The sequence below is a fragment of the Mesoplodon mirus genome (genome assembly GCF_964341445.2).
Source record: "Mesoplodon mirus genome assembly, chromosome: 2".
In the NCBI taxonomy this organism is placed as follows: Eukaryota; Metazoa; Chordata; class Mammalia; order Artiodactyla; family Ziphiidae; genus Mesoplodon; species Mesoplodon mirus.
In genome coordinates, this window is record NC_138977.1 from 42,632,846 (window position 1) to 42,647,069 (window position 14,224).

Here is a 14,224-nt window from a genome sequence, read left to right on the forward strand (position 1 = left end):
GTTGAGAGTTTTTATCATAAATGGATATTGAATTTTGTCAAAAGCTTTTACTGCATCCATCGAAATGATCATATGATTTTCCTTCATCAATTTGTTAATATGGTGTATCACTTTGATTGATTTGTGGATATTGAGCCATCCTTGCATCTCTGGGATAAATCTCACTTGATCATGCTGTATGATCCTTTCAATATATTGTTGAATTCAGTTTGCTAATATTTTGTTGAGGATTTTTGAGGCTATTGGGCTGGAATTTTCTTTTTTGGTCTGATTTTGCCTGGTTTTGGTATCTGGGTGATGCTGGCTTTGTAGAATGGGTTTGAAAGCATTACTTCTGCCTTAATTTTTGGAAGTGTTTGAAAGGTATAGGTGTTAACTCTTCTCTAAATATTTAGTAGAATTCACCTGAGAAGCCATCTGGTCCTGGGCTTTTGTTTGTTGGGAGTTTATTACTGATTCAATTTCATTACTGGTAATTGGTCTGTTCATATTTTCTATTTCTTCCTGGTTCAGTTTTAGGACATTGTACATTTCTAGGAATTTGTCCATTTCTTCTAGGTTGTCCATTTTATTGGCATATAGGTGTTCATAGTAGTCTCTTATGATCCTTTATATTTTTGTGGTGTCAGTTGTAACTTCTCCTTTTTCATTTCTGATTTTATTTGTTTGGGCCCTCTCTCTTTTTTCTTTGATGAGACTGGCTAAAGGTTTATCAACTTTGTTTATCTTTTCAAAGAAACAGCTCCTAGCTTCACTGATCTTTTCTATTGTTTTTCTAGTCTCTACATCATTTATTTCTGCTCTAATCTTTATGATTTCTTTCTATTTACTCACTTTGGGTTATGTTTGTTCTTCTTTTTCTAGTGCCTTTAGGTGTAAGGTTAGGTTGTTTATTTGACATTTTTCTTGTTTCTTGTAAACCTTCTTTCATTATACACTTCCCTATTAGACCTGCTTTTGCTTCATCCCCTAGATTTTGGATTGTTGGGTTTTCTTTTTCATTTTCCTCCAGGAATTTTTTAAAATTTTCTCTTTGATTTCTTCAGTGATTTCACCTTAATTTTTGAAAGACATTTTTGCTGGATTAGTGTTCCAGGCTGACTTTTTTACCTTCCAGAACTTTAGAGATGTCATCCCATTGTCCCATGACTTGTATTATTTCTGATGAGAAGTTCAATCTTTCCTGTCTGAACTCATTGTTGCATTCCTATGATAAATCACACTACTTAAGAGTAGTACTTAGTAGTCTCTGATCTATTATTTCTTAATATAGTCCTAGATTCATTTTTCACTTCTTTTCCTCCAGTTCATAAGTAAAATTAGTCTTTAGCTTTCCATTTTGTGCTATCTTTCTCTAGATTTTTTTTTTTTTTTTTTTTTGCGGTATGTGGGCCTCTCCCATTGCAGAGCACAGGCTCCGGATGCGCAGGCTCAACGGCCATGGCTCATGGGCCCAGCCGCTCCGCGGCATGTGGGATCTTCCCGGACCGGGGCACGAACCCATGTCCCCTGCATCGGCAGGCGGACTCTCAACCACTGCGCCACCAGGGAAGCCCTATCCTTCTCTAGATTGATGTCAGGGTTACACAAGTCCTATAAAATGGTTTAAGAAAATTACATGCTCTTACTTTCATTAATTTTTAATTATATAAGTCAGACATAAATACATTCTCCTTGTGAAAAGATTAACATGTGGCAGATGCAGTGAATTTGTATTCTGTCAACTTAGCTAAGCTGGAGCTTTGTTTCCAAAATTTTTCTTCCTTAGATAGTTACAGGTTAGATTGGGCCACAAGAGACATTTGCAATAGATTTGGAAGACAGAAAAGGAGAAGCCATACTGTTCTAGCTCTTATAGAAGCTTCTCCTGTACCTCCTCCAACTCCTGGGCCAAGTGCATGAGTATGTTAAGCTCTGTGACTAAAGGTGTCAGCTTCTTCTGCAGATCTCTTCTACCATCAAAGTTGGAGGTGTGAAAGAGGTGAGGGCCTGATCCAAGTTCCAGTTTGTCCTTATGAATTCTAGCTCATCCTTGCAGGTCTGTTTGCCCTTGTTTCCCACAATTCTCATGTACGTTTCCTTCCTGGCTGTCTGTCCTAATGACTTCAGGTTCCAGCACCAGACACCAAAGAAATAGCCTTTCATTGACCATTTAAACAGTTCTCATAATTGTGTAGCAGCAAATCTCTATAAAAAAAGTAAATACATGTGACACATATATATCTACATTTACATCTACATATATATGTATATGTGTGTGTTCTGCTTCTCTGACTGAACCTTGAATGAGTCACAATTTGCTATTGGCAATGGTTCCAGAGGAATAGAAATTTAAGGGTGGGTTCTCTGAATTGGTTCTGGGTTACCTAGAATTGGTTCTCTGATCTTATTAAAAGTATTACAAGCCCTGTTTACAGTAGAAAAGATTATACTGTAGTCAGTGAAATTCAGAGGCCAAGTTATTTATCACCTTTAGAGACGTGCAATGAAAACAGAGCTTTAGGTAACCAAGTGTTTGCTGCCAGAGGACAATTTAGTGGCAATAAGAAACATAACCGTATTGGTTGCTTCCAAGTGTGTTGAAGGCCTTGGGAAAAGAAAATGAGAAGCTCACGGTTTGGGGATTAGCCAGCCATTTGGTGGCAGGTTAGTTACACAGGACTACTCACATTATGAAAGGGTAAAATATTTGACATAGTTTCATGATTTTTAAAAGCTTTTTTCCATAAAGATATTATGCCATAGATGCACAACTTTTCATATAATTATTATTTTTTTAGTGTCCATAAAAGAATTACCTGTTTGTTAAATTTGCTCATTTTTCTGTTGGATTTTTTTTTATTTACTATTGATTTATAAAGCTATATTCTATACAGCAAGTCCTTGTTGAGTATACATTTTGCAAATATTTATTCTCAGATAGTTGCTTATCTTTTGATTTATGATATATTTTGTCATACAGAGTTTAAAAATTTTGGCAAGGAAATCGTATATGAAAGCTTAATAAAATACACAGAAAATCTGCATCAGTGCATTTAAGAGAAAAGAAAGCTTGAAAATAAACAGCTAACCATTTAACTAGAGAAAGAATAACAAAATACATCAAAATGATATAGAAGTAAAGAATTAATAAAAAACAACTGAACGAATTGTTCATTTCATTATGAAAATGAATAAAATAGAAATTAAAATATACAAATCCAGTCAGCTTTAATTGTCTAATGAAAGCCAAGAGCTTATTCTGTTTTTTTTTTAATTGAAGTATAGTTGATTTCAAGAGCTTCTTCTTTTTTATTTTTTAAAAATATTTACTTATTTATTTATTCGGCTGCACTGGGCCTTAGTTGCAGAACACAGGATCTTCATTGCAGTACATGGGATCTTTAGTTGCGGCATGTGGTATCTTTAGGTGTGGCATTCAGGATCTTTAGTTGCGGCATGTCGATCTAGTTCCTTGACCAGGGATCAAATCCGAGCCCCCTGCACTGGGAGCACAAAGTCTTAGCCACTGGACCACCAGGGAAGTCCCTCAAGAGCTTATTCTTTTAAAAGACCAATAAAATAGATAACATTTGGCAAGATTTATGGTGGAAAAGAAGGAATATGCAAACAATTTTAGAAATCAGAAAAGAGCCATAACAACAGATAAAAGTAAACTACATACAAGTTTATAGTAATAATTTGAAAATCTGTGTAAAAATATATGAAGCATTTGCTCAAGTTATGAATTCAGAAGAGATCTGTCGGTGGTTTTATGAGTTCTTGATTTTCCCCAAAAAACGTCTTAATTTTGCATTCCCATTTGAATATTAGTTTATTTAGTCAGAGTCCAGGCAGGAAATAGATGATGTACTTAAATGGAGAAACTGAAGGAAACTGAATGGCTGAGTTAATTTACAAAGGTATTCACCAGGTTAAGAGAAATCCAAGTGGGACAATAAAATACCCTGCAGCTAGCAACAACAGTAAGCTACTGTATAAGTAGCCATTAACCTATGCAAATGAGGTAAGGGGAGGGAGCAACTAATAGGACACAGGGAGATGGCTGTAGGGCAGTGTTATCAGACCCTGAGTTTTGGCTTGGTGGAAGAAAATATCGACTGCTAACCTGCAGCATAGTATGGAAGGAGTCTGAAAAAAAAAATGCCCAGCCTCCTGGCTTCTAATTTCTTACTGGTGCCTCTTATTGGCTGAACCCAACTGGCCATATGTAAAGAGAGTCCAGTTGAAGTAGTCAACAGAAATCAACCTCTTGGGGCACACAGCACAGAGCACGCTGGGGTAGGATAGAACTCAAGGTAAGACAGAATCTCAGGGGTCAAACAGGGACAGAATATAGCCAGAGACAGAATTCTAGGCTCAAAGTAAAATTTCCTAAGAAGTTTAAAGATATTACTCCATTTTCTTCTAGGAATCACTATTAGGAATGCAAAGTCTAGGATCAAGCTGATTCCCATTTACAGGTTATTTGCTGACACTCTGAATTATTTTTTAAATTGTGTAAAATATACATGACATAAAACTAACCATTTTAAGTGTACAGTACAGTGGTATTAAGTACATTCATGTTATTGGGACATTATCATCACTACCATCCATCACCACAACTCTTTTTATCTTACAAAACTGAAACTATGTGCCAGTTAAACAATAGCTCCCCATCTTCCCTTCCCCCAAGACCCTGGCAATGACCATTCTACTTTCTGTCTCCGTGAATTTGACTACCCTAGGCACCTCATCTAAGTGGAATTACACAGTGTTTGTCTTTTTGTGGCTACTTATTTTGCTTAGAATAATGTCCTCAAGACTTCCATGTTGTAGCATGTTTCAGGATTTCCTTCATTTTAAAGGCTTAATAATATTCCATTGTAGATATATACCACATTCTGTTTATGCATTCATCCATCAGTAGACACTTGGGTTGCTTCTACCTTTGGCAATTGTGAATAATGCTGCTATCAACATGAGTATACAAATATCCGTTCAAGTTCCTGCTTTCAATTCTTTTGGCTACATAGTATCCAGAAATGGAATTTCTAGATCATATGGTAATTTTCTTTCTAATTTTTTGAGGAGCTGCCATACTATTTCCACAATGGCTGCACATTTTTACATTCCCACCAGCAGTGTACAGTGTTCCAGTCTCTCCACATCCTCACCAACACTTGTCATTTTCTACTTTTTTTTTGATAATAGCTATCCTAATGGGTGTGAAGTGATATGCCATTGTGGTTTTGACTTGCATTTCCCTAATGATTAATGATGTTGATGACACCTTTTTATGTGCTTATTGGTCATTTGTGTACTTTCTTCAGAGAAACATCTTTTCAAGTTCTTTGCCTAATTTTTAATTGGATTATTTGCTTTTGTGTTGTTCAACTGTAGTTTTTTCCATATTCTGGATATTAACCCCTATCAGATATATAATTTGCAAATATTTCCTCCCATTCTATGGGTTACCTTTTGACTCTATTGATGGTGTCTTTCAATACACAAAAATTTTTAATTTTGATGTCATGTAATTTGAATCATTTTTGAACTATCATTTTATTCTCAGAGTTCTGTAATTCTACCACTATCTGCCAAGGTGTGGATCTTTTTCATTCATCCTACTAAGCAACTGATTATAAGATGGGCACTTACAATCTTGCACTTATCTCCAACACAGAGAATTTCTGTTGTTGTTTGTTATTTCCTTGATTATTTTATCCCCCTCATTTTCTGTATAATTTCTTTCTGGAATGTCTATTAGATAAATATTGAGCCTCCTGGAATTATTTATTCATACTTTTCTTCATATAATTCTTATTTCCCTCATTTTTTTCTTACTGCATTCTGGGTAATTACATCAACTTTAACTTCCAGATCATTAAATTGTCCTTTAAAAGTGACATTGTCCTTCCATTAGTTACCTCTTTTAAAAATGTCATCAAGTTTTTAATATCTAAGAATTCTTTCTTGCTCTCTGATTGCTCCCTTTTCATACCAGTCTATTATTTTGCTTACAGACTTCATATTATACATATTAAAATGCCTGTAAGGTAGAAAATTGGAATTTATTTAAAGTTGCCTCAAGGTTTTGAGTGTTTTGTTTTGTCTGACATTACTTGTTCTCTTTATTCATCTTAGGCCCTCTCTTCCATGCTCTTGTGTTCCCTCAAACATCTGGGAATACATAGTTATGAATAGAGAACTGCATAATTAGCAAAGTCATTAGCATGGATTCCCTCTATAGTCGTACAGATCTGATTCCCTAACTGGTTTCTCCTCTGAATAGATGAACTGAGGTAGTTATGTGTAAAAGAGCAGAGTATAGAAATGTACAGACTCCACTTGAGGATGCAGACATGAAGAAGGAAGGCAGTCTGGGGTAAATCCCACCCTTTCCAACCTAATTACCAAAATAAAAAGGACTTGGTAACAAGTGTAACTCTCTCCAGATTTTCTTCTCTTCTCCAACATCTATTCTGGACTTCTAGCACTATCTAGCTACTTCACACTTAGTTTTGATTATCTCTCAAGCCCCTTTACCTGCTCCAGGACTCCTTGCTAGGCACTTTTTTTAGAGAGCAGTTCTCTCATTTATCCTTGGGTTAAACATTGTAGGTATATGCTGAGGATAGGATACATCTCTGGCTTAGCTAATGCAGAATTAACTTCTTTAATCAATTATAGGTTCTCTCTTGCTCTTTGTATTACTGTTACCTCTGACTTTTCTGTAAATCTGCTTTACCTTCCCAACACTGTTCTTATTTATTCATTTTGGGTTATGGTTTTCTCTATCTTGTCAATCTCTAACTTAGCAGAAATAAGCACAATTTCTGATCCTGTAGAGTAGCATCCTTTCATGTCTCCTAGTGCTATTATAGATTTATTCTATCTCATATTTACAAGGAAATTGGATAGACAGATGACGGGTAGGAAGGAAAGGAAGGAGGGAGGAAGTGGGGAGAGTGAGAGGGAGGGAGGGAAGGAAGCAAGCAAGCAAGGAAGGAAGCAAGCTTGATTATATCCAGGACTCTACAAGTCCACAGTGTCTACTTCAGCCACAACTTTTTCTTTTTTTAATATACCTAAAAAGCTTCAGAAAAAATCTTCTTGCCTCTAGTTGTAAAACAATCCAATCCATCCTTCCAATGGAAGACTGAATGATTAAACCAGAAAGTGTCCATTGGATTTAGTGGCACATCCCTCACTTGTCACCATGGCAAGAACAATTTCTATTGAATGTGAAGATGGGAGCCAGCTAGCAGTGGGTTGAAAAACGGAAGATGGAGGAAATGAAGATTAAGGATTTTACAATTCATTCAAAAAGGATAACTGCAAAAAAGGAAGAAAAGACAGATATGGAGGGGAGAATCGGAGATACCTCATTGAGCACAGAAGGGACTGTTGGAATTAAAGGTGAGAGGAGCTAATCAATAGAGGTTGTTCCCTAAATACATGAAGCGAAAGGGTAGAGAATGCAAGTGACCATCATCGATCAAGCCTATTAACTGCAAACAGCAGGGTTTACTGTAGTCAGTCCAAGCATAAAAAGGAATTATTAAAATACAATAGCTCAAAAGATCCCTGGGAAAGTGAAATTTGAAGGCTACACAGCCAGAAACAATACTCTAAGCCATACAAACTATTTCAGCAAATATCCCTCATTGCCACCACTGAAAACATATACTGCAACTCACCATGTTGACCTAGGACATTACACGCCCGAACTTCTGCCACTGCATCAACTGAAAGTCAAGAGCCTCAACCACCTCATTCAATACAAAATAGATTCTACATGGTGCTTTCTTCCTCATGTCACTCTTTTCCTATACAGCAGTCTCATGTAGGTGTATATGATTGGCAGTGCCTAAGTCACACAAAGATATACTAGCAGCAAGGAAAACTGAGAAAATGAATTTCTGCCTCTACCTTAGGGAGGTGGGATGCAGAGTTGGGAAAATTCCCAAAACATTATAATGATAATGGGTGTTCAAATGCCAGATTCAGTATATTCAGAAAGGCACCATGCATGGTAGACACCATTAACACAGGTGGGAAGGAAGAGAGGATGGGCAGAAATTAAGGTGGTTTTATAAGTTTCATGGTAGAAAACTGAAGAGAGTTCCAGCCTGATTGACTCTTTTTGTTGATTTGGAGAGATGAAGTCATCCACTAAGAGCCTGAAGAGAGGAAAGAAAGTTTGAAAAACAAGCTGGGGGCGGGGGCGGGGGGAATCAAGGAAGAGCAATAGGCAATTCGCAAAAGAAATGCAAATGGCCAGGAAAAATTTAAAAGATGGTCAACCTCACTAATAATCAGAGAAATTAAAATTAAAACAAAGAGTTTTTTTTCACCATATGATCTGACAAAAAATAAAACGGTTGACAATATCAAGTGCTGGTGACTGTCTGAGAGAAAAGGTGTCTCATACATGCTGGTGGGAGAGTAAATGACTACTCTGGAGGGCACTTTGACCATGTTTATTATGACCCATCAATTCTACTTTTTGATACATTTACAACTGCACACAAAAAGGATGTACAAAAAACGCTCATTTCACTGTTGTTTGGGATATTGCAATAAGGAAAATGAACTTCCAAAGGACCAACCTAAGTAAACAATGGATTCAATGTAGCAACTTATAAAGAATAGGAAGATCTATATAGTGTGACATTAAACGGCCTCCAAGATTTAATGTCGATTTTTTTTGTTACAGAAAGATATAAATATTACCTTTTGTGTAGAAAATATAAATGAAGAATAATATATATATTTACATATAATGAAAATATTTATGTAGTATAATAATGAAGCCCATGTGCCCTGGAGCCTGCGCTCTACAACAGGAGAAGCCACGGCAATGAGAAGCCCCCGCCCTCCGCAACTAGAGAAAGCCAGTGTGCAGCAACGAAGAACCAACACAGCCATAAATAAATACATAAATAAATAAATAAATAAATAAATAAATAAATAAAATTTATTAAATATATATATATTTTTGAAGACTACTCAGATGTATGCAAGAAGAATAAAGATACTGGGGTAAACTTCAGCCCTCGCTGCTGCAGCTTGACTCAGAACCACACAAATACCATCTCCTACCTCTACTTCCTAGTCTAGATTCCCCTCACCCTCAGCTAACACCTCTACTGGTCTTGGTAGCATATCAAATGGTGTGAGCCAGACCCTCATTCCTGAGGGCTCTGAACCCCTGGTCACCATGCCCTTTTCAAGTCTGGGTTGCTGCCCTTGTACATTTACCACCACAACTAAGAAAGAGATTACCAAGAGGCATCCAAGTGAGTCACCAGAATTCCAAACACATTTCTTCATGACTGATTTTATAAGTCCTAACTTTTCCTGACAGTAAAGCTCAATTATGCTTGCCGAGATGGTGACTCTCTTCTTGCCTCCTGATTCCTAGACAAGTACCCTGAAGATTCCAGGCAAGAGTTATAACTTCTAATTCAACTGACTCTCACCAAGTCACCTGATGGCATGTTCCCCCATTTAGTACCAAGACAATTAACCCACGGAGCCCCCAGTGAGGAAAGAAAGTCCAAATTCTTTGGGTTAGGTGCTTTAACCTCTTAGTTCCCAGAAAAAGGGAACAAAGCTCAGTGCAAAGATCTTGGATGCTAAGTATATGCTGTATCATGGTGGATGGCACCCATTCTCTGAAACTATGCTCTCCAAATTGGCACTTCATTTATGCTTTTAGCAACCCATTCCAATGATCTATCTGCTGGCAGCTCTGAATGTTTCTGAATATATTATTAAAAGTGAACCACATGCTCAGGTCCTTACTCCCACAGCTCCTCTGTTGTAGCCTAGGTCCCTAGTCTGACACAGAGGTAAATAGGACCCTGTGCCTGTGGATGAAATAGTCATTCCATAAGACCCCATCTATAGATGCTATGCAATTCCCATCAAGATTTTAATGACATTTTCTTTTACAGAAGTAGAAAAAAAATCCTAAAATTTATATGGAACTACAAAAGACCCCAAACAGTCAAAGTAATCTTGAAAAAGAACAACAAACTGGGAGGCATCACAATTCCTGATTTCAAGCTATATTAGGAAATCATAGTAATCAAAATAGTATGGTAATGGCATAAAACAGACACATAGACCAATGGAACATAATTGAGAGCCCAGAAATAAACCCATGCATATGGTCAACTAACATTTGACAAGGGAACCAAGAATACTCAGTAGAGAAAAGACAGTCTTTTCCATAAGCGGTGCTAGGAAAATTTGATAGTCACATGTAAAATAATGAAACTAGACCCAAATCTTACATGACTTACAAAAATTAACTTGAAATGGATTAAAGACTTAAATGTAAAACCTGAAACCGTAAAACTCATAGAAGAAAACAGGAAAAAAGCTCATTGAAGGGTCTAGGCAATGATTTTTTGGATTTGACGCCAAAAGCATAAGCAACAAAATCAAAAGTAAATAAATGGGACTACATCAAACTAAAAAGTTTCTGCACAGCAAAATGATCAACAAAATGAAAAGGCCACCTATGGAATGGAAATCATATATCTGATAAGGAGTTAAAATCCAAAATATAAAAAAAAGAAAAATTCATACAACTCAATAGCAGAAAAATAAACAATCTAATTTAAAAATGGACAAAGAATCTGAATAGACATATTGTCCCAAGAAGATATTCAAATGGCCAACAGGTACATGACAAGGTGCTCAACATCACTAATCAGTAGGGTGAAAATCAAAATCACAATGAGATACTACCACAGCCTGTTAGAATGGCTATCATCAAAAAGACAAGAGATAACAAATGCTAGTGAGGATATGGAGAAAAGGAAATGCTTGCAGCCACTATGGAAAACAATATGAAGTTCCTCAAAAAATTACAAATAGAACTACCATACAAGCCAGCAATTCCACTTCTGGGAATACATCCATAGGAAACAGAAACACTATGTTGAAGAGATATCTGCACCCCCATGTTCATTATAGCATTATTTACAACTGCCAAGACATGGAAACAACAACAAAAGAGTCCATCAACAGATCAATGTATAAAGAAAAGTGGTATACCATTCAGCCATACTGAATACTATTCAGCCATGAAAAAGAAGGAAATTCTGCCATCATCAATGACATGGATGGACCTTGAGGACATTATGCTAAGTGAAATAAGTCAGATTAAGAAAGACAAATACTGTATCTCACTTATATGTGGAATCTAAAAACAAACAAACAAACACGCAAAAAAACAAACTCAAAGAGATCAGATATGTGGTTACCAGAAGAAGGGATTGGATGCCCGTGGTCAAAAGGTAAAAAGGTACAAACTTCCAGGTATAAATTAGGACTGGAGATGTAATGCACAACCTGATGACTATGGCTACCACTGCTGGGTGGTAGAGCTGAACGTTGCCAAGAGAGTAAATCCTAAAAGTTCTCATCACAAGGAAAACACCATTTTTTCTTTTTTTCGCTTTCATCTACATGAGATGACAGATGTTAACTAAACTTATTGTGGTAATCATTTTGCAAAATATGTAAGTTAAGTCATTATGCTCTATACCTTAAACTTAGGCAGTGCTATATGTCAATGAGATCTCAATAAAGCCAAGAGAAAAAAATATTCCATTAGGTAGCAGAGCAGTATTATGACTATAGCCAGAAGAGGCAAACCCATTACTACCAAATGTGGCTGTTCCTATCACACTGAATTGCTGACCCTTCCAAAGTTGAAGGGGCCCAATGCTTTTAGTTGCCACCAAGTGGCTAGTTGATTCCCTTGAAAAATGGTGCTATATCGGAGGCATTCGACTTGCTTGCTGACAGTCGAATGCCTGTCATCCAAGTTGGACATTCTGAGGTAGCGGTAGCTACATCAGCCTTGGCAAGTGGGAGCCCACCCTATTGGGCCCATGTGTAACCTCCATCTTCCTCCCTGTGCCCATCATGCCAGCGCTAAGGTGGCCAATGAAAGAGGCTGGCTGACAGCAACTGTCTTAACCAATGCCAAATTTAAAAGTAAATTTCTTTACCTTTCGCCTAAATATGGTCACCATTTCCCATTTTGCAGACCTTTAAAATTCTGATTGATGAAACACAAAGTATTAATTTCTCGCTCCTAATCAACGTTAATGCTTTTAGTTTCTAATTCACATGAAAAAAAAAAATCTCTGCCTTTAAAAAAATTGAAACCCTTCTTAAGAATATCAAGCTTAAGCTTGGCAATTTTCCACAAGTGCTACAAAGATGATTATAGCCTATTGGGATATTTATTGTCTATATTTCATTCTTGTTTATTTAGATATTCAAAACCTTAGATGCAAACATTGTTTGGCACCACTACTATTTCCCCTTCATTGCAGTGACTTCCATGCAAGGCATAAAACGGAACCTTCATGATTTTAAACATGTTATCTGTATAAAATATTAAAAAGCTTGTTTCTGAAATCAGAAGATATGTTGGAAATACCACCTGGCTTTTTTTAACAGTTAATTCCAGAAAGATCAAATTATCTGTCCAAGGTCACACAACTTGTTCTTAGCAGAGATAGGACTAAAATTAGATGATTCTAGTTCCTTAAAATTATGTTCCTATCTAGAACATGAATGTGTTTTGGAGGATAAGCACTTTTCAGACCTTGGAATCCACACTGAAGTAAAATCTCACTTTGAACACGATCATTGGAGTCCAAAAAGTTCAGTCCCCTAAATGGATGAATCACGTGGTTGCTCATAAGGAGTTTGGGGATTGGCTGCAGGATACAAATCCTTCTCAGACTCAGGTGTGGTGTGACCCCAAACAGAGGCCCTTGTTCTTTCTGGCCTAAATAGAGAGGGGCAATTGGCGGCTCTGTGGCATGGTTCCAGGGCAGGAGAATCCAAGTCAGTGCCCATTTAGGCAGCCTGGTCTGGGAATACGCCAGGGCTCTAGGGACCACCGTCCACCTCCTGCTTCTCAGGACCCGTAGTCTATTATTTTCCCCGCTCAACTTGGTTCTCCCCGAAGAGCACAAGAACTCCATCCCTCCGCGGCCCCCCCCCCCGCCCCCTACCAGCTTCCCACCCATCCCCACACCTTTAAGAAGCAGGTCGGAGGATGGCTGCTGAGAGGAAGACAGTAGCCAATCCCAATTACGTCAGATTTTGCTGTGTTGCAGGATTTTTTTTTTTAACTATCAACAATAGTTGTGAACAATCAACTCGATAAAAATAAATCAGCTCATGCCTGCAATGCCAGGGAGCTGTAACGTGTACCCGTAATTAAAGGGCTTTCTGAGTCAACTAGCTTGGGGTGGAAGTTCATGGAACCAAATGCCCAGCATATACTAGAAACACCTGGAACGATACTGTCTTCTGTTCTTTAGTACAAACTGGCAAAGGAGAGACAAACAGTGTCAGACCTGAATTGCAGCCCCCAGAAGGATCTCAGCGGGCCTCGGAATTCAGCCCCGTTCCTCAAAGGCGCAGGACTTTGAAAGGGGCACGGGCCAGGAGGGGGGCGACGGAGGCCGCCGTACAGACATTCCAGGCCCCGCAACGAGTGTACGTGCGCGCGCGTGCGCGCCTGCGCGCGTACGCGGCTCTGTGCCGGGTCACGGATGCCAGGGGCCCGAATTCCGTACGGACCCAGGCCCCGCCGTACAGCAATCGGGAAACTACAGGGCCTGCCGTTCCCTAGGTCCACCGCCAGGGGGCGAACACCCCACGACGCGGGGGCTCGGGAGGGACCGAGGAACGCGAAGCTGTGGCCACCCTGCGGGGCCGCCGCCCTTACCTGCAGGTAGTACAAGTCCAGTGTAGTGACCTGCGAGTCCAGGAAATCTTCATAGGTGTTGAATTGAGTGACTATATTGTCCACGGTGGTCGACCCCTCTTCCTGATCCATTGCGATTGCCTTGGTCGGAGCGTCCCCAGCAACGGAGGCGGGGGTGCAGGGTCAGAAGTTTCCACCCACTTCGTCCCTTCCAATCAGTTGGGAACCGGTGCGGAGCTTTGGACGTTAATCCCACCCCCGTGTCTTGCTAACGTTTCAGGCTTCATTCTAACTCCTAGGAACGCCGTCTCAAATTACCCACTCCAAGTTTAGGTCTGACACCGTCAACTGACTCGGACTTCGGCGAAACATGCAGCCACGGGAGAGATGCAAATTGCAATCCAAAATTTAAAAGAATATGTAGACAAAATACTATAGATCAGCGCTTCTAATCTTGTTCTAAAACAGTGCTGTGAAAAACAA

The 14,224-nt window shown here is 38.6% G+C and overlaps 1 protein-coding gene across 2 annotated transcripts in view; it reads right to left on the minus strand.

Annotated features, from left to right (window-relative positions):
- The window catches only part of CFAP299 (cilia and flagella associated protein 299), a gene marked incomplete at its 5' end in the record, with an annotated part of 640,567 nt that extends 626,694 nt beyond the window's left edge, over nt 1-13,873 (minus strand). For both annotated transcript variants that reach the window (XM_082645145.1, XM_082645144.1), the window contains one exon: nt 13,763-13,873. In XM_082645145.1, the coding sequence (XP_082501271.1) occupies nt 13,763-13,873 (111 nt within the window). The remainder of the gene's footprint in view (nt 1-13,762) is intronic.
- Between the last annotated feature and the right edge of the window lie 351 nt (nt 13,874-14,224).